Source organism: Cyclopterus lumpus, chromosome 17, assembly GCF_009769545.1.
Source record: "Cyclopterus lumpus isolate fCycLum1 chromosome 17, fCycLum1.pri, whole genome shotgun sequence".
NCBI classification, from domain to species: domain Eukaryota; kingdom Metazoa; phylum Chordata; class Actinopteri; order Perciformes; family Cyclopteridae; genus Cyclopterus; species Cyclopterus lumpus.
This window is the reverse complement of record NC_046982.1, coordinates 11,266,013-11,290,625: the sequence shown is the minus strand read 5'-3', so window position 1 is coordinate 11,290,625 and position 24,613 is coordinate 11,266,013. Positions and strand designations below refer to the sequence as shown.

Sequence of the window (24,613 nt, the reverse complement as noted above, 5' to 3'; positions counted from 1 at the left end):
GGTGTTGCAATGCTAACAAGGCTACGGAGAGCTTTACCACATGACGTGTTATCAATGCTGCCAGTAGAGCTCCAGCTATAGAACTTCTGAATTTAGTCCATACAATTAAAATAAGCTTGGCTTTGTATTTCAATCCCCAGAATTTTGTATAAATGTTTCTCCGTTAGTGTCCATGTTTTCAACAAATATTTTATTAATAATCAAATCCATTTGGCATGAACCCCTTTTATATTAAGAGGATAATTATCTTGTCCAAACAGTCAAGCAAGTCAAACTAAAGTCACGTTGTGTACTCTATGACACTGAATGATAATAGCCTACTGAGTGTATAGACTAAACTATTATTTGGTTACTGAATCTATATCTTAAAATGGGAGGTAAAACGTGCATTGTATGTAAACATGCCACAAAAATAAACATGTAAGCTATTTTATGGCACCTCACACTGTATCCAACTCTGTGATGCAACATCGACCAAGTTCAGATTGCTAAACAATAGTGTAATGTGCAGGTAGCCTATTGGCTTTTCCCATAGTCTAAAGTGTTCAACAATTCAACACAATTTGTGGTTTGTGTTACAGACATCCCAATCCAAGAACTGTAAAATTGTAGTCTGAGATAATTCAATATACAAGAGGACATAATTCGTAATTGTATGCATACATGTTCAAAACAGGGTAAGTAATTGGCTTGATCTTGATTTTACACTGTAAAGTTTAAATGAGTGAAATGATAAAAAAAAAAATATTACAACACGGTGTCTAATGGTATGGCCCTTGTTTTTCACCCATGACAGTTTCTGTGAATGGTATTGGCCATTCGCCGGAAAAGGAAGCGTCAATCTTAAATTAAATTTTAATTGAAATTAATAATGTTCATGTATCCTTTTCGATATTTATTCAACCAGTGGTTTTCAAATGTAATAACAGTTTATATAAAAATATAAAATTGAAAAATAAAAGTGAGAATTACAGTTACTATATATCACTGCCGTGCACCACGTGACTTCCTTTCCGGTCTAACCCGACAACATGGACGCCAGCCGCGTGCAGCCGATCAAGCTCGCAAGAGTAAGAAAATCATTAATATGATCAAAATAATCGCATCCGAACGGATAAATGTTTACACGAACAAATCGTGTTTCATACGGTTCCAAAACCGTGAAGCTAAATTGACTCTTTTACATCGTTTAGCGGAGGGCACGTCGGCTCTCGTCACCGAGGCCCGGCCATGCTACGATCCGCTAGCGTGTTCACTATTAGCATGTTGCAGACTGTTTGGACTCTTTTGTTCACATCAGGAAACACGATGTGTACTTAGAAAGGCTCTTGCGTCAAAGTAACGTGTATTTTGATTGTTTTTCAGGTTACCAAGGTGCTCGGAAGAACTGGTTCCCAGGGACAATGTACACAGGTAACGAATCATGGCTGAAAGTTAGCGTCTTATAGCATTTTATATACAGGGATTCTCTGACCTGGTTCGAGTGGACCAATAACGTTACCTACCAAATGAAAAGAAACGTTACAGTCGATGCAGATGAATAAGTTATACGTGTTTTGTAGTCATGTCTGCGTGTTTTTCGTTAAACCATATTGCAAGGCAACTTTCCCCTCGCGAACTGAAGTTGAGAGTTGAGCTCTACTAAATGGTTCACGTTTTAGTATTTTTGGTAAATTATTAAATAAAACATCCCACACTATTTATTAGTTTAATTTCCAATCATGATCGCGTTCAGACTTAACATATGTGTAGATATGAGAATGGACCACTGACTGTCTGATTATACCTCTGCACACATTAACTTGTATTCTTCATCTGAAGGTCCGTGTTGAGTTCATGGACGACAGCAACCGCTCCATCATCAGGAACGTGAAGGGCCCAGTCAGGGAAGGAGATGTGCTGACCCTTCTGGAGTCCGAAAGAGAAGCCAGAAGGCTGCGATAGGTGAGGGAGCATCTGGTCGCCTGCATTCACTGTTGGGCGAATGGTGCAGTTGGCATCACCCAAACTGTCGGTCATCTTGAAAACAAGATTTGAAGATCAGTTTGTCTTGCATCATTTAATATAATACACAAAGTATTCATTAAGTGTGTGGTTGGTCGGTGATCAGAAATAACTTTAAGCCCAGCACAATGTAAAGCAATTCAATACCCGTTGCACCCATGCAAAGTGTTTTCTATGAAAAGTCTTAGACTAAAATCTGTGTTGTATTGAAATGTTTTTCTAATGTCCTGTATGTTAACTTAAACATCTTTCAATACATTTGAATATAAAAACACTAGTTTGTGGACTCAAATTGAGCATAGAATTTAATCTTGAGCGTTTGACGCAGCATCTACAAAAAACTGAACACTAATCTTCTCAAATGGAGGATTATTGCAGAGCATTTTGGCCTATATTCTGTTATGTAACAGTCCATTTTTCTTAGTAAGTGTATTTTTGACCCACTCTAACTCTGATCCCTGATGTAGGATTGCTTACCACTGGCAAATGGGTTTAATCCAAAAGACTATTGTAGCTGATGAGCATTGCTGAATGCATTTTGAAGCACGACTATGGAACAGAACATTCTTGTGCTCCATGCTTTTACTTGTGTTTCATCTAACCAATCATGGCCCACCCCAAAACAAAATGAGTTGTTAAAACAAAAATCCAAATTTAATTCTGTTAACTCGCGTAGTTTGAAGTGCATTTCAGTCGTGTCCTCACACGGATTTAGTTCTGCGGTTCGCTCTCTAAGCTGGTCATCAGGGCGGCGCTCTAGTCTCTCAATTTCCTCACCAGACGAATGCAGTCGACAGTTGGCCGAGTTAATAGAGACGGTAGCAGACTTATCACTGAGTCACAATATTGCAAATGAGATTTAGTAGGTCCCAGTTTCTTTCCTGAAGCATTTAAGGTGTTTTGGGCTGGTTGCGTTGACTGGTTATTTTTGAGATGGTGTGTGACTGATATCTTCTCTTCACAGTGCCCGCTGAAGCTGAGAGATGGAGTCCAATACTGTGAAGCAGAAGACCATCAGTTTCATTTGAAATGGGCTTCAATCTCATTTGATCAGATGCGTTGAAATAAATTTGGTTATTAAGATGAGTGGGTGTCCTGTGTTTACTGTATGTGTCCAGTAGATATCAATGTTTTTATTTTCCACAGAAATTAATGAATGTCTCTTACGGTTGCATACCTGCAAAATTAAGTTTAATTATGCCCCCAACAAATCAAGTTAATTTGATAATGAACTAGTTAAGTCAGTGGAAGGCTGTTAACTTGAAGTACTGTACTTGAGTATTTACATTCATTCCTACTTTATACATCCACTCCACATTTCAGATAAAAACATTGTACTTTTTTCTTGGCATTTATTTTACGGTGTTCAGTTACTTAACCTATTCATTACTGACATTCATTTTCAAATGTTTTATTTAATTTCGGAATAAAAGCTGAACATCCTGACATGAGCCCTCACAAAAACACTGCACACAATAGTAATAAAGAGCAGAGTCGGTTACAGATGAACATAATGGCTTCTCTACTGGCACTCCATAATATCACAGTTTGGTACATTTCACTTGGTTCAACAGAACACTAAAACAAGGCCACCGTTGTACCAACGTGTCCATTTCCAGTTGAAGACTTGTTATCCTTTGTGTAAACCAGTTTGAGCTCCCAGGTCACATTTGATTATTTCCTTCTCAGCGGTATATAAAGCAATTAAAATAAACCCCACCTGGAGCTCCTTGGTAGCTGTTTACAGCACATGCCTGCCAGGTTAATTCCAGCCTTGGGACCTTTGTTCCATGTTGTACACCTCTCCCCCTCTGTCCTATTTTTACACTGTCTTATCAATTAAAGGCAAAAATACCCCCAAATAATCTGATATATTTACCACTTGCAACATTAAATTATGCTAACACAAAGGACATCGACAAATCTTCTCCAACAAACATTCAGAAATGGGTTATTTGGCATAATCAGTTATTGTTCTAATTCTTTTGGACTTACTTTCTGTCCAACAGAGGGCAGCATCACTCTGAGTTGATTTTGGAGTTCACGTTGACTGATCTCACACAGGAGTCTTGAAAGATGAGTTATTTCAAAACAAGCTGCTAAAAGAAGCTTTTCCCGGCCCCCTTTTCCCTAACTTCAACTTGCTTTCACACTTGTGGATAAAAGTCTAATAAATGAAAGGAAAAGCATAACTGATGCCAATTGGGGCTGCATTTCTTAACTTTCCACCACTATTCACAGCTAAAGACTGAAACCAATTACCCGTTGGCTGCCTGAATTCATGGCTTCATGATGCTGAAGTTATTTGTATAAAGTATTTGATTATAACCAAAATGTATTAAAGCATGTTTTATGTGACTAATGTGTTGACAATTTGCTGCAATTCTTCCTGCATTTTAAGAGAACACAAATATCAGATAATTTAGTAAAAATGAGTCTTCTGGCAAAGACAGTGATACATTTGAACCATTTGGCATGATCTTTTAAAAATGTTCCCATCATATTTCATGCAGTTTTCCTTTTCTGCACCTTCTAAATCTACGTTTCCTTCGTAGGACTCAGTGTATTAGGCCAAATCTGGTCCTGATGATCCCAGCCTAGCATTGCTTTGTTTAAATGCAGGGGATCAAAGAACTTAAACTACAAACTTAACTTTACACTAGGACTCTGTAACAATATATGCAACGTCACACATTTATATATTAATAAACTTCTGTTGATGGTGTTGTGTTTTCAACATGAAGGCTTTTAGGTGAATTCCATCTTGAGGTTGATGAAGGAGCCCAGTGTTTGAACAGGAAAGCAGGAGTGCTTGAGTTATGTGTTGGGATGTGGCTGCGCTATATATTCTGTAGGTTTAATGACCTCTCATTTTCCATCTTAGTTTGACCTACTTTGCACAGAGCTTTGAATCGACCTATAGTGGACAACATGATTTATTTTAGTTGTAAAATCAATACTGTATATAATGTGAAAGCAGTTCATCTGCCAGGCACAGCTCTGCCACACCCGACTTCTCTGACATGGATACAGTGCATGGATGAGGGAGTTCCAATATTCGATTAACCGCATTGTGAAGTTATATGTTTACCATATTGAAAACACACGCGGCTTGTACTAGTTACTGCCTTTTCTTTTCAGTGCTAAATAAAATTATTAATCAGATCAGTCTTTATGGTTAGATGCACACGAAACCTTAAGACACCATCAATTGGAAATGTTTCACTCGAGTGGAAAATAGACATGCTAAATAATGAGTTTTTAACACAAAGACTTTTGGTTTCTTAGTACACATTTACTTCTCATAGTTTTAGATTATTTATCATCATATATACAGTGCATGTACTGCATACAGTATTGCATCTGCAGTTATTGAGGCCTATAAAGAATTACTGTGGCTTTTACCAAAAGAGCATTAACAAGTAATGTGAAAACAACCCACAACATATTTCTTGGCAGCTATTCATTGAATTAAAGTAAGACACGGAAGACCAAGACAAAGCAAGCTAGCACTTGAAATAGAGACGATGATAGAGGCGAAAGTGAGACAGAAAAAAGCCCTTCCTGACATTTTTGTACAAATCTAGTAGGAATAAAGGCTAGAAAACAGGATAAAAAGCGTCTTGCAGAGATCCGCCCACGCGCTGGCATTCACCTACAGCAGAGTCCACGGCTAGTGAGCATAAACATGTGAGCATAAACAAGTGAACAAGTTGCCAAGCAGTCTGTGGTCGACATGCTGCATGCACCCTGAGGCAAATCAGAAAAATATATGATTCATAAATCTGGACAGCTTCCAAAAACCTATACCTGCTTCATTCTCTGACTGACCTAATAGAAAAACAGTATGAGAAAAAGAAAGGGAGATTCCAACCATGTTGTTCAGAAGGCTTCACAGTCAACAACAACGTAGTCACTTTGCATCCCCTGTCATCATCATTCCACAGCTCTTCATCTCTCTGCCTCACTCAGCCATATCGACTTACAGGTGGAATGTGTTTACCGTCTCATGCAGGAGAAAACACCAGCAGTGGACATGTCTGTCTGTCTGTCTGTCTGTCTGTCTGTCTGTCTGTCTGTCTGCATCTGGGATCTTCAACCTTATGCCAGACATTCAAACATCCATCAGAACAAGGACGTTGTGCCTCGAGGTGTGGAAGTGTAGGAGCTGCTAATGAAGTGAAGTGATTTATTGCTCATCTGCATGTGCTGTCAATGACATCAATGCTAGTACAAGTATTCAGATGCTTACTTAATGTTTTTAAAAGACTGAAGGCTGAAATTAATCTGCAATTCCTCTTGAATCTTCTGAGCATTTCTGTGCCTTTCAGTTCATTATTTTGGTTTTCCAGCCTACAATTACAACGCTCCCTGCCCTGCACCAAATGGCAGACAAAGTTAGGTGTGAGCTGGTGAACACTGTGAAGCCCCAACAGCTGAAGAGACAAGTATTATTGAGTTAGTGGAGACCAAAAACAGAGCTTGACTAACATTCTGAGACCAGAAACACAAATAAATGCCAATGTTGCTCCATATCAGCTGGATGTGTAAATAGGCCATAGATAAAGTTGATAACATGTCAGTGCTTAGAGCTTGATTCCAATGCCTCAAAGTGGCTTGGAAATACAGCACATAATTACAAATGTAAGTATAAGTAACAATACAAAAATGTAAAACTGACAAGTAATAATCCTGCATTCCAAGTGTTTCTAAAGGAAAATAACAAAAGTAATATTAGCTAAATGTAAAAGTATACTCATTATGAAGAAAGATACCGCCTTTTAAGAGTATTATCATATTACTGGATTGTTAATGTGTTGACAGAATTTTCATGCTGAAGCTAATAATGAAACCACTTTTAACTACTTTCCATAGGATTTGGTACTTTAATCTGTAACAATGTATTATATATTCTAAACATATTTTATCCATAACGCAAATAGTGATGTAGTAGAGTAAAAAAGTACAACATTTGCAGAGCATTAAATGGAAATACAGGACTCAAAACTAAGGACAGTAATTGCCTAATGCACTTAATTACTTTCTTCAAATATATGACAGTTGTTTGACAAATGTTATAATTTATCTTTGGTCATGTCTTTTAAAAACTCTGCACAGATTATGATCCCAGTGACAAATGTACTTCACAGTGACATGAAGGACAACAGGAGATCATCTCGCTCTGCTGGTGTGAGTTGGTTCTTTGCGATTGGAGGAACTTGGCAGGAGGCTGTGGGCCTGGTTCCTCCCATGCTGGTTAACAGGATGTGCAGCAGGGAGGTCATGGAGCCATTGGTGGGAGAGAGGCCTCTGATTTACACACTTTGAACCCATCTACGATCCGGGTCACGGCCCTCACAAACGAGGCCCATAGGACGCAGAGGGGATGCCAAGAATATTATCACCAAAGGTAACTATAAGACATATCTCTCTCTCTCTCTCTCTCTCTCTCTCTCTCTCTCTCTCTCTCTCTCTCTCTCTCTCTCTCTCTCTCTCTCTCACGGCTCTCAAACTTTTTTACCCTCTCTGCCCCGCCCCCCTCCAAAACACTGAACTTTAGTACACCCAGCCTGTCCAAAAGATTATCATTGGTTGCAACAATTAATTGAGGCTGGTCTAATTGGGCTCCAGGAGGGAAAGCCATGTTTTTACAGCCTGCAGCAATGACAGGAGATTTAGAAAGGGGAAAAATGCTGAGATTAAAGATTAAAAACCTGGCGTGCATGGGGTGCATGGCACATTTCTCAGCCAAAACATGATCATTTTGTTTACCTGCAAAAGCACACAGCTTTAATTAATTGCTGTCAAGTAAATAACAGTAAATCTGATCCAGAATGCTTAAAACATAGAAGACCTTGAAAAGGTTACAGTTTGAAACGTATAGCTTTGGATGTAGGCATAAAAAGAAACACTTGTATATTTGTGTGAGCAAAAGCCATGAACTACACAAACAAAAAATAAATACAAGACCAGAAAGAGTAGAACTAAGAGAAGACAACTTGAAGGATGACTTGATTTACTTCATGTAAGCGAAAGTGCAAAAGATGGAGGCTCCATTGTGCGAAGGTCAGAAAAACAAGCCATTAATTTATTTTTTGAAGGCTCCATCCCCTGCGATGCAAAAAAATATATCTCCCCACAATTCCCTGCACAACAATGTCACAGCACAAACAGCTGAAACACAGGTTCAGATGCTTGGCTGTTGACATTAATGAGGCCGGTTGTGGAGGGATGGCAATGTGGAGGCAGGGTGACAGGAAGAGACAGTTTGAAGCTCTGAAGCACACGTCCTTAAGTAAACACTGTGAAAACTAATCTTTGTGGACTCTGTCCCCTGGACTGCCTTTAATACTGGTACAGTGTACTGACTGCAACACAGCCACGTATTGTTCCAGAGGGAAAACTGCTTCTGTGGCACTGAGAGCAAATATGATGTGATCAGGCTTGTTTGTTCAGTACTTTACATGATGAGACCTGTGATTGTAACATAGTTTCAGGTTCAACTTCCCCTGAGAGACTGAGTGAGGGAACCATGGTCCTGAAAGAATAGTTCAACATTTAGTGAAATGTGCATTGGGTTGGGAAGATCAATACCATTGTCTGTTCAATGTGACGCTGCAGTCAGCAGCCAGCTAGCTTAGTTTAGCACATTCGCTGGAATTAGGGGGAATTAGCTATCTTGTCGTTTTTACACTTTGGATTTTGTGCAAAGTAAACAAACAACATGCTAATTAGTGAGATTTAGTTGTTGTTGTTTAGATGTTGATGTCTTTGGACAAAGCCAGGCTGGCTGTTTCCTGTTTCCATGTTGTCTGTATGCTGAGCTGAACTCATATGTCATATTTACAATACAGACAAAATGAAAAATGTCCACTAACTATCAGCGAGAAAGCATATTTCCCAAATGGTTGCAGTATTCCTTTAACATGGTTTTAACATATATGTGTTGAATAGTGATTGAGAAACACCAAATATAGATTCAGCAGGCCCCGTCAAGACTGCTTGTGAAATATTCCATAATTTATGGCGTTATCTAACATGAATGCAACTTAACAAAAATGTTTTCTGGGTTAAAGGTTCAGTTGATGTCTGTTCTGTTTCTCCACTGAGTGTTTACGTCTCAGGTGGGACAGATTGTGTCAATTTGAATACAAGCACAGTGTGATTTACGTACAGAATCATTTAAACTTGCTGCACAGCTGGGTCAATGTTTGACAGGAATACACTTTACTGGAGGTTTTTAGACAAAAATATATACAACATCTTTCCATGACAGGTTACTCCAACCTTCTAGCTATGAACGTTTGCTTTGATCTGTCATTCATGCCAGTGTTTAAAAATCTACTGATTCAGTGGGACATGAGAGTCAAATGGAGCTCTAGCGCAAGTTCAGACAGGAAGACCAGACCATTCCTCACGCATTGTTTACTTGCTGTCATTGTCCTGCACCGTCAATCATGACACCAGCTGCGCAGATCAGCTGGTGTCATGATTGACACTCTATCCAATAAGCACACGGAAACAATGACACGGTTAGCCAATCATCTTGGTGCTGTCTCGTTTAAATATGACTGTCTCGCTATCTTCAGTTCTTTCATGCTGCTGTTAGCACCCCTCCACCGCCCCATCTCCGCCCAGTCTCCACGGATCCATCAGCCTCATCATTCCATCAGCTCATCAGCCACCACCAGGTCTGGACTCCACGGGGGGATCTATCTCGTTGCTGATCGGGGCAGTCGGCCCTCAATTGCAAATCTCCCCGCAGAGACCAAGCGCCAAAGACGCTGAGACTTCATCATTTCATATCATCTGTTAACAATAACATGCATCCTTTCTTTATCTAACTGGTCTCTCCCTGATTGAAATGTAGCCGTATTAACCCATGCACAAAGACGTTGAAAATTAGGCCCTGGACAAAAGAACACAAATACCACAACAGGTCACTTTAGCTGGACTAAAACTGCTGCACATGCTAAAATAATAATCTTAATCCTGGGACTGCTGAGGAGTCAAAATAAGGTTTTCTTGTACCTCCGAAACAACCTGTTGCCACACTTACTTGTGAAAACAGACAAAAACACAAGGTTGAAAGCGCTTTGTGAGGCCATTCAATTTCAATTAGGATTTGGGATTTGAGATTAACATGGATCAGGGCAGTCATTAGAGACTCAGCAGAGAACAGATGGTCAGAGGTCATTAACTCAATGTGACATCTGATCATTCTTCTAATGCATAGGTGGCTCAGCCATTAAATGTATTGTTATAAATAAAAAACTCTCCTCTTGTGTCTAATAACAACCAGACACTACAACACACTTTAATAAAGGTAACATTAAAAGAATAGTTTTACTACATCTAGGGAAATACACACTCTGGCAGAGAGTTAAATGAGAAGATCGTAATCACTCTCGAGTTTGTACAGTAAATATTAGACGATACCTCCAGCAGCCGGTTAGCTTATCTTAGCACAAGGACTGTAAAACGGGGGGGGGGGGGGGGCGCTAGCCTGGCTCTGTTTGATGGGAATCAATCTAAAGGGACCTTTAAATTCCCCTTTTTAACGTGTTTTGTTTGTATGTTATTTTAAATTCGTTTTATTGGCAGGCAACAATAACATTGTATGAAAACGTGTCACTGTTTCACCTCAACTTGTGTGCTCTGTTTAGACAAACAAGATATAATGTGTTAATAAGTGAGCTTCGGGTGTGCTGGCAGACATATTTAGCAAACAAATGTACAGTGCATTGTCCTTTTAAAACAGAAATAAGAGACACAAGTGTATAATCTCATTAGAAATTTCAATGCTAAAGAGTGCACAGCTGCTGGGGTAGAGTTATAGGTCAGAACCCCTACTGTTCTGGAAGAACACTTTGTAATTCAAGTCCTCCTTCATGTTCCTTCTCCAAACCACCAGCTGCTGAGCACTCAACAGTAAGAGGCTGTCTGCCAGTTACACACATTCTTCCCAGAACAGGCCACATTCACAGTCAGATCCCTCTTCAGTGCAAGTGTCTCCTCCAGCCGACCTGTTTCCATCTCCACTCCCGTTAATTAAAATTAATGGGGCAATGAATTAGTGTCACTGTGATCAGTAACCTACACCCGGTGGCCTCGAGTGCTCCTTACTCTGTGGTAAACACAGTGTGCGTTTTGAAATTTCCACAGGAGGCCAGGAATTCATGGGAACCAGGCTTAATAACTGGGGTACATACCACCAAGGGGATCATTTATGAGGACAAAGAGGGGGGGAATGTGTCCTCTGAAACTCTGGGGAGACTAAACAGCTACTGATTAGCACATCTGAGGTTTGGGTCCATGACATGTAAGAGATGGGTTCTGGAGAGCTCGTTTAGCACCCACAGCTGGCTCATTTGAGCTGAATCCCCGGACAATGTTAATATGAGTTTGAGTTATTTATGGCTACTGCATTTAGCATGGAATTCATCCTTGACCTTGCTAACTTGTGTTGGTCTCCAGAGGGATTTCTATCAGAGCAAACACAGTACTACTGCAGGCTTTCTCATTATGTTCATAAATATGTGCCTTTGATGTTGTTATGACAAAAATAATCCGATATTTTAGTGTATTCATAATCATTAGAGTTGGAGGAAGGTTCATCTGGTTGTAGATGTTTTTCTAACTGAGGTATGTGCACCTGGGATGTGATGACTTGAATCTTAGTTTTGGTTTTACTAAAGTTTTTATTGTCTGTCACTGTTTTATGTTGTATGTCTGAAACTTTGTTAAATATGCTTTTGCTGTCTTGGCCAGGACACTCTTGTAAAGGAGATTTTTAATCTCAATGAGGCTTTTTTTAAATAAATTAGTACTCTGTTAAAGGATTATTTAAGAAATACGCTTATTCACTTTCTTATCGATAACACAGTCACATCTGCGTGTTTGCTGAGTTGTACGTATTTAAAAAGCAAAATATAGTTTATATCTCAATAAGAGAGTTTCAGAGGTGTTGGTAGGTAGTAATTGTTATGGACAGAGCCATGTTGATAAACACCACTTTTGAATTAAAGAACAGCTTTAGGCTACAAAATAAATTGCATTCAATTTCAACTTCTACTGGAGCCAACATCAGCAACAATTAAAACTACAGTTTTAAAATCGTAGCTTATGGTAGCCATAGTAAAGATCCAGAATATGACTCAATCACTGCCTGCGTTTCGTGCATATTCTGGATTTCGCTAAGTTGCCATGCAAGGAAGTGGTTGTTGGTGTTCTCATCTGGAGAGTTACGTTGTGTGTTGTTGTAATGACCTGTCTGAACACGATGTCCTCCACTATCTGCTCCTGGTTCCCTCTCAAAGCATAATATAATCACTCAGTTTCTCTGGTCGCACTGGATCATCAAAATCTAAACAGTTTGGCCCGATTCCACCTTCACATCAAGAATCAACAGTCAAGTCCTCACACACCTAAAGGTCGAAGGTCCTGTCCTGACCATGTCAGCATTTAACATGCCACTAGCTGGCTTTAAGGCAATCATTAATTAAGATGTAACGTTGTTTAAATGCAATACTAAATGTATTATGCTTCACCCCCTGATCCTGAACTTGGCCGTCAACGCAAACATACCGTCTCATTTCCAGAGTGTCACGTGTCTCTGGAACTCTGCCCTGGTGCAGCATTTAGCCGGTTAGCTTAGCATGAAGACTGGAAAAAGGGTGAAACATGACTCTGTCCAAAATCAGCCTACAAGTACCTCTGACACAATTAACATGTTATGTTAAACCAACAGGCTAGTAAGCTGTTTTTGCCATTTCCACTCTTATACTGCGCTAAGCTAACCGTCTCCTAGCTGTCGCCGCACATTGAAAGGACCAATATGAGAGTGGTATCGATTTTCTCATCTAACTCTCGGCAAGAACGGGAATGTGCAAAATTGTTTTTCCTGGACCTTTTACTATAAACCTCAGTTATAATTCCTTAGTAAGCTACAGCCTTCAGTCATCAGCCTGAATGGTGTCTTGCAGCAGTTGTGTAACTGGTTTTAAGGGAAGAAAAGACTCAATTTATCGGTGCAATCTGTCCCCCAACTGCCTTGATATTAAATATCGTACTCATTAAAAAATATGATTTTCTTCACTGTCAGAGGGGGTCCTAACTCAAAATTACAGTAGGCCTAAGACAGTATAGATTTCCAGCACCATGAAGAACTGGCGGCACACACAGCTGCTGAGGTCAACCACGGTCTATACATATTTACATTATCCAAATTGGGATATGTGTACATTCTGTACTTTTCTGCTTCCTGCCAGATGGGACACTCAATGAGTCCACGAGCGGTGAAAGCACAGACGGAACAGCATGAAGAGTGTTCAGAAGTGAGGATGTATATGGGTAGTCAATCAGCAGGAGCTTGTGCCTCATGACCAGTCCAATAAGTAAAACTATCTCATGGTAAACAAAAACTGAACCCATGGGGCAGAAGCAATGATGAAAACACATTCATCTGTATCATGTAACACACGTCTGTGCATGTGTGTGCTGAGCTAGAGATGTAAGGAATGTAAAAGGAGATGACTGTGCATCCAAGAAAGATACCTGCATGTATGAAGTGTGTATACGTGTTGAATTAAATCAGCTGCACAAACAGGGTACTGGGGCACATTGTCTTTCATCTTGTCTTGTGTGACTTTGATTTTGACCTCAAAGAGAAGGACATTTTCGAGTGCTCATTCTTGCAAAGGATGTTAAAAAAGCAACGCACACGGAGACCGTCAACGTGTTGGCGTCATGAAAAAGGCTGACGCCTAACATTTGTGTGGGAACTGAAGTAGTCTCTATATACTGATGCCAAATGGGGACCATCCTTGTTCGAAGACAGCGTGTTTGAGTCCTCACAGGAAATCTCTCATTTCCTCCTAGCCTGCTCGCTGTTTGCTCTGAAACCAAACCAGAGGTGAAATGTATCCCACCTCGTCTCTCAGGACGGCTGGAGGCTGAAAGAAAAAGGTTTTCATTTGCTTCGGTGCCATGTCATATTCAGCATGCGGTTGCTGGGACAATAATAGCAGAACATTCCCCAAAAGGGCTCCAGTGGTAACATAGTCAGGGGTCAGGCTGAACAACCAGAAATGATATACTCTCGCTTTGCACCACTGGGAGGCAGTAGTGAGTCTTACCTGTCTGGCTGCTGTTCTCAACATACTGTAGAGTGGGAACTGGTTTGAGGTTTTCCTCTGCATGCCTGTCCGGTGTGTAGGAATCAGGACCTGTTCCTCTGCAACCATGTCTGTCCGTCCACATTGATGTAATTCTTTTTTGACAGTAAGACTTTTCTGTACAATTTAAATCATAGTTTACGAGGTCACTGTGATTTCCTTTCAATAGAAATACAGAAAATCTACTCTGCAAATCCCTAAACTCATCACTTTGAGTGGATCATTTCAAACAGTGACATTGTCACATTAGCAGGAGAGAGGCACAGGTGTAATAATTAACTCTGGCTGCATTCCATTGAGGTGTACGATTGTCTGGGTTATTATTCATGGCTGCTCCCTGACAAGGCTTTCTGGGACACTAACAGAGTACAACTTTGACATTTCAAGGAATCGACATTTGGCTTAATCCAAGATAAGTGAGGTGGGCAGCAGGTGACACATCCCCAAGACATGGTTTATGTGTGATAATGTAATTGGGTGCCCTATCTGATATTGAGTCTTACTTGGATATTCACATGCTGAGATGAGATGTAATCAGTCTGATGAAAAAAAGAAAGAATGTCTGTGATATTTCATGCAGCCTTTTTCCTCAAAATGTCCTTCAGTTTTGTCTTCAAAATGAGTCTCAATCTTTATTGGAGGTTGTGTTCTTCGTATGAATTCAGTTATTCTTTCTGGCAAACACAAGCGGAAAAGAATCAGGGAATATAAAATTCAAAAACCTCATAAAATAGTCCCAAATGGAAAAGATCAAAGATCACAGTTTGTCCGTGGGAAGCAGAGGTTTAGGGCTTTTCCCCTCTTCCCATCCCCATACATGACTAAGTCTGGGGCTGCACTGGGATATACAGATGTTTTGTGTTTGGAATCTGGGTAAAAGGTCACCATGCCGGCTAGGGATGGGAGCGGCCATTGTTGGAAATGAAATAAGCAGCTGTGGTGTGGATCCGGTGATGATCAGTGACATATGACTGTGTGGCTTGAGAGTTTGACTGAGAGGATACAGTGGAGACAGATTATTGCACATTATTTAAATAGAAATAAAAATAATAAAAGAAATATGTATTGAATCCCTTTGTTTTGTCTTCAAGTGAGACTACAATGTGACTATTGGCCTGTTGGATCTTCCTGTTCTTGTTCATCTATAATTATAATACATATAATGAAAGGGAATCATTTGTAGCCCACCTTTGATACGTTGAGTACACAATGCTCGTTGTACTTTAGTAACATTTTCAATGCTTCACCTTTGCTTGGAATGGTGTTCTTTTTTTAACATATTGGTAATACTACATATATTTTAATATTATATATTGAAGTAAAAGATCTGAATTCTTCATCCACCACTGACACATGAGTCAGAAGGGTTTATAACAATTACAATATGTTGTTGAATTGTTGTGCAATTCTATCTTTACGGTCATGATGGAAACAAGCATGAGTCAACACACAATACAATAAAAAAACAAATTCAAGCCAAACTTGATTTCTCCGAGACAGTTTGACTCATGCCAACTGCAACCTTGAAACAAAAAAATAGGATCACAATCAACTTGAGGCCATTTTATAAACCCACAATGTATTTCATCACAGGTTCCTGAACAACCAGCTCGACAGTCAGCTGTAATTATCTCTGTTGTTCCTTGAAGAAAAACAAATTATATTTGCCTGATGATGCAGACATCAAGCCAAACGTGAAGGGGTGTTGTTCTTCTTTCAGCCCCATACTGGTCACCAGCTCACATACACAGAAAAATGAAGATGCCATCTGGAACCAAACATGTTTCTTCAGCGTGATGCCATAGAAGAAGCATTTCTGGTTCCACAAAGAACTTTTTGGAGAATTTAAAGAACCCACAAAGGTGCCTCAAAGAACCTTCAAAAAATGAAACAAGCCCACCCCCAGATCACAGCAAGGTATACCATAAAGTATACCATCCAATAACTCAAACATGAATTAAGAACCCTTTAATATCCTAAAGAACCATACCACAAGCATGTAGAACCATCCAATATATACAATGTTTTTTCAGTAGGTGATGGTTCTTCATGGAGCCACAAAGCCTTTTAAAGTACCATTTAAGAACCATTATTCTTCTGTGAGTTATGTAACATAGAGAATAAATGCAATAAGGCATGCACATTCTTTACATGTACAAATCAACAAGATTGTACATGTACAGACGGTCATCAAGTTTTACTGTCTCTGAATTTCTCTCAAGAAGCAGGTGTCTTTTTGAGATATGTTCCTGCGTGTACCTGCACCATGACAAATACCTTTCAACCACTGAGATCTACTTTACTTACTTCAGTACATATATATATATATATATATAAAAACTAAAAACGTATTCCATTCAGTGATAATCTTGCTTACTGAAATGATATTTGACTGTATTCGTTGCTCCTATTGAAAGGAAACAAGTCTTTTAACTGGAGCACAAGAGGTTGTCAACGTGGAAACCCCTCTCTGCCAAGGCTTTCAGGGAAATAATGGATGTTTGTTACATTCCAGACTATTAAGTAAGGGCCATGTAATTCCCCTGCACTGAGTTTCCCCTCTCAGCACTGTCAGCAGTCTCCCAGTTACCTTTCACCTACTTAGTCTGGGCTGCAGACAGGAGAGGGTTAAAGCAGCTCTTTCTTTGTGGTCTGGCCCCACGACCACATCACACAACGCCTATCAGAGGTTGTAAAAAAAAAAAACCTAGAGCCCCGTAATGTGGGCACTCTCTGTGCTATGAACTTTCCCCTAATTCTCACAGTCTCCCCAGCAGTAGAGCTTTTCTGAGGAGCACCTCAGGCCAAATTGTAGTCATGTTCCTCTCCTGCATGGCGTGCTCCACGGAGTCACTGACTTCATTCATGACCAGATGGTTAAGAAACCCTTTTTATAATACCTGTTGGATAAAAAAAATTGTATGATATCATCTATCCATCTATCAGAGAGCACAACACTTATATTGTTGAGGCTCAATTTAAAACAAATTAAGGATTAGATTTCCTGTTTTTTATACATTGGCATTTTACACTGTGAAGAAATTGACTAATATTAATTTTGTGTTGCACGGATGAATTCATGTGCACTACTGTATTTTTGCCTGAATTCTTTCTTAGTCTTGTGAGGAAAAGATCACATATTTAGTGTTTAGTTACCTTAATGATACAGATTTGACTCATACATTACTTTCTTTCCTCACAGGAACAATAAAGTGAAGTTACAGGACGTGGATGAGATGTGTGTGTGTGTGTGTGAGTGTGTGCGTGCGTGTGTGTGTGTGTGTGTGTGTGTGTGTGTGCGCGCGTGTGTGTGTGCGTGTGTGTGTGTGTGTGCGTGTGTGTGCGTGTGCGTGTGTGTGTGTGTGTGTGTGTGTGTGTGTGGTCCACTTCCAGCTTTGTGGCCTTTGTCACTTTCAGTATGTGTATTTTAAGACTTCAGCTTAAACCAGGCCAGTCTACTGTAAATGATGTTACACAAGGTTACAAAAGGTCTGCAGATGAATTGTGGTATGTTTTGGACAATCTAATATTGCATTAAGTCTCCCAGCAAGCACACCTTTTTATTTTATGAGCTTAATATGGGTTCACTTTCAACCAATGTGAGGGTGTTTCTGTGCTGATGAATAGATCAACTAACTTTATACTTCACAATAAAGGCATACATTCCACTGCTGGGGATATCAACTGTTTAATCTAGATAATGTAGTCCCTGCCTCCCACAGTGCACAGATGAACGCCTGTCTTTTTGTTGTAGTGTATCCCTCCTCCGCTTCTGACATGAATAGTTAACAGAGAGGTGGAGGAGGGACAGAAACCTGAGTAACTGCACCCCGCCCTCTCCTCAGCTGGCCAATGGCAGGCCACTTACAGCTTAGAGTTGAGGGCTGTGAAACTATATAACAGTGGCGCTCTGATTATTCGACCAGGAGCCGTAGCTCTTAGATTAAAAAGCAACTGCACACTTATGCAACAGGAAATTATACACTATTTAGATTAAAATCTCAACAATTTAGGACAACAGCAGCAATGAAGACAACACTGGCAACTCTTACTCTCTGCCTGGTGGTGCTCATGGCCACAGGGTTCCCTTTGGAGAAGAAAGGGGGCTCATCCTCGGGCAGTGCTGCCAAGGAGAAGCGTGTACAGTACGCAGCGTGGGATGACGTGAATGTCATCGCTCATGGCCTGCTGCAGCTGGGCCAGGGGCTGAAGGAGCACGTGGACAAAACCAAAGTCCAGATGAGGGACATTTCCACCAAGCTGAAGGTCTACAACCGCACAGTGACCGAGCTGGGGAAGGAAAGCCAGAAGCTGCGCGTGGAGGGGGAGGCCCTGAAGGCGCGAGCCCATGGACTGGAGGACAGAGAGGGACAACTGCTCAATGTCACAGCCGAGCTGAGGGAGAAGGCGGAGGAGATGCAGCATGAGAGGAGGACGATGAGCGAGAGGATGAACCGTCTGGAGGAGAGGGTGGACAGCATGCTGCAGGGCGACGCTGTGCTGCCTGACACTAACGCTGGTGCCAAGAACCACAGTGACGCTCGCAACATCCAGGTGAGAATTCGAGTTTCTGGCTTTGGTTCTTTGATGGTGCGAATTTGTTTGGGAAGGCAAAATATGTTAACATAAGGGGAGTTACATTAGTTATTGTGGGAGGAAGCAAATGGCTAAATGAGGCTCACCACGGTATACAAAACACAATTATTATACTCAAAATTCAAGATATGCCTCACAAAGTACAAACTGTTGCGCAGCTGTTACTGCAGCATACGGTGAAAAGGGAATCAAGTCAAGTTATTGGATGTACAGTGGATGCACATGGACCGTTGGCCTTTGTGGGAGCTCAAAGGCACTAAATCAAAATGCACAAAGGGCAAGCCGCGGGTGGTGGTATGGCGTTAAGGGAAGAGCGTGCAGTACGTGCAGGAACATGTAAAGGCAACCAGACAAAGAGATCTGCACGCATCAGGTGCAAGAATGTGTGAATAAGTGTTCCAAGCTGGAACATTTTACAACCTGTAGATCATTGGGCCATATGGCACTGTGGAAGCGGTTAGTTGCGCTTTTCGTGTCCCGTTTTACAATGCATTATGTGAGCCTGGAAACCCCCCTGTGATCATTACATAACGCATAACCACACCACAGACGGTTGGAAAGAACAAGTGTTTGTCATCGAGGAGTGGAAATGTGGCTCTAGGGTTCATGTCTCAGGGGTGAAACCCTGCAAGTGGCCGGTGTGTTGTGTTCATTCTGGTCATGCCCTCTAAGGTCCCGCGGCGCCATGGGCATACTTTACGCACAGACAGTGTCGAATAAAGTTGATAGAATGCTTTAAAAAAACGTGGTTCCTTTGTTTCATTTTTTTTCTGTCAGCTGATGCTGGAGGCTCAGAACAAACGCATTGACGAGCTGATGGAGCGGATCAGACTCCAGCAGGAGAAGCTTGACAAGCAGAACATGCGCATCCGGGCCCTGCAGAGTCAGGTGAGGAATGCCTTGCAAACAGAGCGCAGACACACGCGCATCTGCATTGCGCATCAGCATTTTCAAATGTTGTTCAAATGTTCTGCAATCTCATGTTTCTCAACTTGTTCAGGTGCAACAGACACGTCAGAGGACGTCCTCGCGGAGCAGCAACACTGACGTGCAAAGTGGCGTCGCCGAGCAACGCGACTCACCAGTCGGTAAGTAAAGACAGAAAGCGCCACAAATCCCCTCCTGACACTGTCCTAAGTCGACTGGACACAATCTGACGCCAAATGTGCCTGGCCATCTGTTTAGTAAGGCTACAAAGAAGCTTAAATCACTAGCAATTAAAATCAAGGAATCGAATCAATTTGGGACAAGCTTCTCTGCTCAGCGTGACGCCAGAATAGGGTGAACCTTTTGCAGACGTTGTCTATTATTCAACTAATACAGGTTACAATTAGCACAATGAATTGAGTAGGCCTACAAAATAAAGTAGACATCTTACTTTTCCGAACTATAAACTATAATATATATCTTTATTGCTGCCGATTCCAATCACCAGGACATAAAGAACGAGAACAAATGTATGTAAAAAATGAACGCATAAGCAGAATAAAGCTCAGTTTAGTCAATGCCCCTCATACTGTGGCTTACAGTGATCGTTAAAGGCAGTAAATGATGCCCTGGCTGTGCTGCCACGCCAAGCAGCTGCTGCTTCCATCTGAACGTGACTGCAGTCATAATGAATGCTTTCATCCAGACTTTACTGGACTGGATACACACCAACGGGAAGAGTTTAAACACACGTTCAGCTTTCTCACCCACCTCACAGTTGGTCTCGCTGAAAGTCAGTTTAACCCTCAAAGAAATTGCTGTACAAAACAGAGATGTGTGCAAATTGAAATGGCAGATTTGAAGGAAAACAGATTAATTGTGGAATAAATTACACAATACAGTCACACCTCTGTTTCTGATGGCCATAGATGAAGTAGGTGAAAGGTGAACATGGTGTGGCAAGATTTGAGACCAATCAGTTAGAATACATCAGAATAACACCTCAGAGAACTGACATCAGCAGGATTTGAGGAATGAGGAAAGAAAGTTTCTCGGGCAAGGTTTCAACTAGGGGAAAGTTCGCTTGTCACTGAGAGCGTTCAGTCAGTTCTCAGCTCAACAGGATTACTCACACGTTCGTTTCTGTGTGTGTGTGGGGGGGGGGGGGGGAACGATGATGAGGGAAAGCTTTGTACAAATCCAAATCTAGCATGCAATGTTCCTCAGATTACTGTCCATGTGCCTGAGCCAAGAAAAAGGGAGGGAAAACAAGGGGGAAATGGGAAACGGTGGTCTATATTTATCTGTGAACTTTGTACAGATATCCTGTACTGTCTTGAAGACTCTCGCCTCCTCCCCCCTTTTAAGACGGTTTTGAGTAAAACAAACATTTGTATAACCCTCAAGAATGAGCAACCTTTCCCCTAGATCTGTCAGGGAGTCAGACTTCCCTCCTCCGCCTCCTCCTCCTCTTCACTCCTCCTCTCCTTTCCTCCCCCACCGCGACACAGTCCCCCCCTCCCACCTCCATCTCCATCTCCACCTTCTCTTACATTGTAATGAATAAGAAGTGTGCCAAAGTTTAAAAAAAAATGTATCTTGTAATAATGTTTAAATATGTTAAATAGCATCAAAAGATGATGCCATCCATGATAGAAAAGGATTACTGGAGAGATGCGATCGGTCCAGGGCTGTAGAGTCCCCTGCTTTGTGTTACTGCCTTCTCCAATGTCCCTTAACAGCAACAGCCCCTTAACCCCCTCACCCCCCTCTGATCACTCCCCATGCATGCACCAGCCATGCACTCCTGCGTCACCGACTGGCTGCTGTGCATGTGAGGGAGGTGTGACGAGCCAGGGAGGAGAGGGCTCAGTGACTGGAGAAGGGGGTTGAGGAATGTAAAGGGAAGTCGTGTGTGCAGTTCAATAGCCTGGAAGGCAAGGCAGCCGTAAAGAGGGACGTCTCCTTGGGAACTGGGAGAAAGGTCATATTTATAACCGAGTCACTGGTTCTCACCCTCTCCCTCTTGTTAAGGCCAGGTCAAAGGGTACATATGTATATCTCTCCAGATAAACTCACTCCAAACAATAGTTGTTAAACTCGGCTCGCGCAGTGCCGAAAAACATGACGCTGAGAGAGGTTCCTGAAGTGTGAATGACCTACTTATCAATGCAGTTAAGAGTAAACCAGTTCAATTAGAATTTGGCAGCGACCCAGCAAACTTTCAGGGATAATTTTTCCCCCAACAGAGTTCAGGGGAGTAAAGATGAAGCAAAATATGTCTGTTAAATGTGTCCTGTAAATAGCATGGCTAGCTGTGTAGGGAAAAGGTGATCATGTCCTACATGTGACTACGGGGCCTCACAGTGATACTGAACGGAGCTGATTGTCTAAACATTGTTTTTCCCTTTCTTCTTCTTCTTCTTCTTCTTCTAGAGATGGCATCAGACTGTCATGAGCTGTTCCTGAGAGGAGAGAGCACAAGCGGGGTCTATACCATCCAGCCAATAAATGCAGAGCCCTTTAAAGTGTTCTGTGAGATGACAGCTGGTAAGTGGAGTGAAAGCTTTTCACATTTTGCCCTTTGTGTCTTTCTCAGTGCAGATTAGCCAACCACTGCTAAGCACTTAGACAATCAGTTACCTACTATAAACAACTCAAAAGGTTACTGTTTTGTTTGAAACAACTTTTTCTAATCGTTCTGTTTCTGTGTTTCTTTCCAGATGGCGGATGGACTGTGATCCAAAGTCGCCAAGATGGCTCAGTGGACTTTGACCAGCTATGGCAGGCCTACGAAAAAGGCTTCGGCAGCTTGAATGGTAAATGCTCTTTTGACTTTGATCTCACTCTCACTAACTAAACAGGTGCTATCCGGCCTACCCAGGGTCAGATTAGTTCTCACAGCATTACTGTCTTTTAAAACCACTGCATCAGAGGGCAGGATGGGTCGCCCAAAAGCATCTTATCGCTGATAAGCTTAAAATGGATCAAAGGCAAACAAAAATCAACACAGCGTAAGTCACTGTCTCCACTCTGGGTACGTTTCTCACCATTTCTCTTCTCGTTTTCTTCCTCTAGGAGAGTTCTGGTTGGGGTTAGAGAAGATCCACTCCATTGCTAAAGATGGTGGCTACATCCTCAACATCCAGCTCTCTGACTGGAGTGGTGATTTAGCATCTGTCCACCTCCCCTTCCAGCTGGGCGGAGAGGAAACCAAGTACTCTCTAAAAATTCAGAAGACAGACACTTTCAGCCCTTTGGAAAGCTCCCTTGTGACTGATGCCACCACCGGCCTGCCCTTTTCAACCCATGACCAAGACAACGACCAGAAAAACGACACCAACTGCGCCAAGCACCTCTCTGGTAAATTGCAAATAATAATCCCAATCAGAAATGCCTTTATTAGTATATTTTCCAGTTTCCATTTTGAGACAGAGCACCTAACATAATATTGTCCTTTGTCTTGCTAGGTGGCTGGTGGTTCAGTAACTGCGGTCGCTCCAACCTAAACGGTAGATACTTCCAGAGCCCTCCTCCAAAGCAGCGGGACCAGAGGAAGCAGAGCATCTTCTGGAAGACCTGGAGGGGCCGCTACTACCCTCTGAAGTCCAGCAGGATGATGATCGCCCCTGCTGTGATCGTAAACAAGTCATAAAGAATAGAAAGAGACAGAAAGAAAAAGTCGAGACAAAGACGAGGGGGGGAAAGACGTACATTTTGGACTATTCTTTCTTTTCTTGGTGCTTGGTTGATGAGTTAGAGGTTTCCATTTTCCCTGGTTGTTTCCCTGTGAGGAAGACCTTACACCAGAGCCAAGGCCCTCAAAATAGAAGCAAAAAGAACTCACATTTAATGAGTTCCAGGTTTCCACTGCTCTGTTCTCCGAGAGACGAGTAGATTCCTCCTCCACACCTAGAGCCACAGATGGAAAAAGGACAAATAAAAACTTGCAGTGGAAAGTTTTTCATATGCACCATTGCAGTTGATCCCATCTGTTGGCACGAAGCAGGGGCCCCTAGTCAGGAGAGAATCACAGTGCGAGTCCCGGCCCATCCGCCGTGCTCGAAGCCACAAATGATTTCCAACAAGTAGAGACGCAACTGTGTATGTGGGCTGCTGTTGAGTTTGAATGTGGTTTTGGAGCAAGTAAACTGCACTGTCAGCTCAAAACAGATTAAGAATTGCTTGAAAAGGATGCATGTAGGAGTGAAATGAAAAACCCGACGGCGCAGACCAAGTAATGACTGAACAAAGAGTTCTTTTCCACATATGAGATTCATGTTCAAAAGCATTATGTAAAGTTATAAATCACTGTAAACTAGGATTGCAATGCAGAAATTGTGTTCAGACTGATCTTGGTGGGGCAATGAAAACCATTCCAGCTTTTCGTACAATATATTTTCTGTCTGCAATTTTGAATCGAGTTAAGCATATTCTTTACCGACTTAAATTTTTCTGTGGAGATTTTGATGTTAAGTCATATTGACTTATTTCAATACGAGAGGCATGGTTTGTACATAGTGTATGAAGGAATGTCATCTGTATTTTCAGAATTATAACTGTTACTGATTTATTGTGACATTATCTGTAGTCTCTGTGACTTGAAGGATTGTTTTTGTAGATGTTCCCTTTCCTTATTTAAATGCTAAAGAATCAATATATATATATATATATTTCTGGTGCTACCCGTTTGTAATTTATATTGTCTTTGTCGTGTTTACCAGATGTACAATTGTTTTTTAAGAGACTTTAACCATCGTTGGGACCATAGTGAGCCAATAAAATTGATTTAAACTATTATTGCTTTTTGTCCATGTCTTCTGTGCGACTGACAGCATCCACTACTTTGCAAAAAATACAACTTACGGTTTTTATATTAGCATAAAACAGTCAACTGAGAACATAACTAA

The 24,613-nt window shown here is 41.3% G+C and overlaps 2 protein-coding genes across 2 annotated transcripts; both read left to right on the top strand.

Annotated features, from left to right (window-relative positions):
• Positions 1 to 976: 976 nt before the first annotated feature.
• rps28 (ribosomal protein S28) lies at positions 977 to 3,090 on the top strand. The gene is made up of 4 exons (XM_034555567.1): positions 977 to 1,070; positions 1,366 to 1,413; positions 1,822 to 1,944; positions 2,969 to 3,090. Exons 1-3 carry the CDS (start codon positions 1,032 to 1,034, stop codon positions 1,942 to 1,944), a joined length of 210 nt encoding a protein of 69 aa, XP_034411458.1. The 5' UTR covers positions 977 to 1,031; the 3' UTR covers positions 2,969 to 3,090.
• A 15,014-nt stretch (positions 3,091 to 18,104) lies between these two features.
• On the top strand, positions 18,105 to 24,500 carry angptl4 (angiopoietin-like 4). Its single transcript, XM_034556405.1, has 7 exons — positions 18,105 to 18,734; positions 19,554 to 19,664; positions 19,777 to 19,864; positions 22,140 to 22,253; positions 22,427 to 22,522; positions 22,782 to 23,066; positions 23,174 to 24,500. Exons 1-7 carry the CDS (start codon positions 18,207 to 18,209, stop codon positions 23,356 to 23,358), a joined length of 1,407 nt encoding a protein of 468 aa, XP_034412296.1. The 5' UTR covers positions 18,105 to 18,206; the 3' UTR covers positions 23,359 to 24,500.
• Positions 24,501 to 24,613: the final 113 nt, after the last annotated feature.

Excerpts from the sequence above, each read along its gene's own strand:
- angptl4 (XM_034556405.1), top strand. The coding sequence starts at position 18,207 with ATGAAGACAACACTGGCAACTCTTACTCTCTGCCTGGTGGTGCTCATG. Across the intron at positions 19,865-22,139 it reads GCAACGCGACTCACCAGTCG|AGATGGCATCAGACTGTCAT; the intron begins GTAAGTAAAGAC and ends TTCTTCTTCTAG. Across the intron at positions 22,254-22,426 it reads GTTCTGTGAGATGACAGCTG|ATGGCGGATGGACTGTGATC; the intron begins GTAAGTGGAGTG and ends GTTTCTTTCCAG.
- rps28 (XM_034555567.1), top strand. The coding sequence starts at position 1,032 with ATGGACGCCAGCCGCGTGCAGCCGATCAAGCTCGCAAGA. Across the intron at positions 1,071-1,365 it reads AGCCGATCAAGCTCGCAAGA|GTTACCAAGGTGCTCGGAAG; the intron begins GTAAGAAAATCA and ends ATTGTTTTTCAG. Across the intron at positions 1,414-1,821 it reads CCCAGGGACAATGTACACAG|GTCCGTGTTGAGTTCATGGA; the intron begins GTAACGAATCAT and ends CTTCATCTGAAG.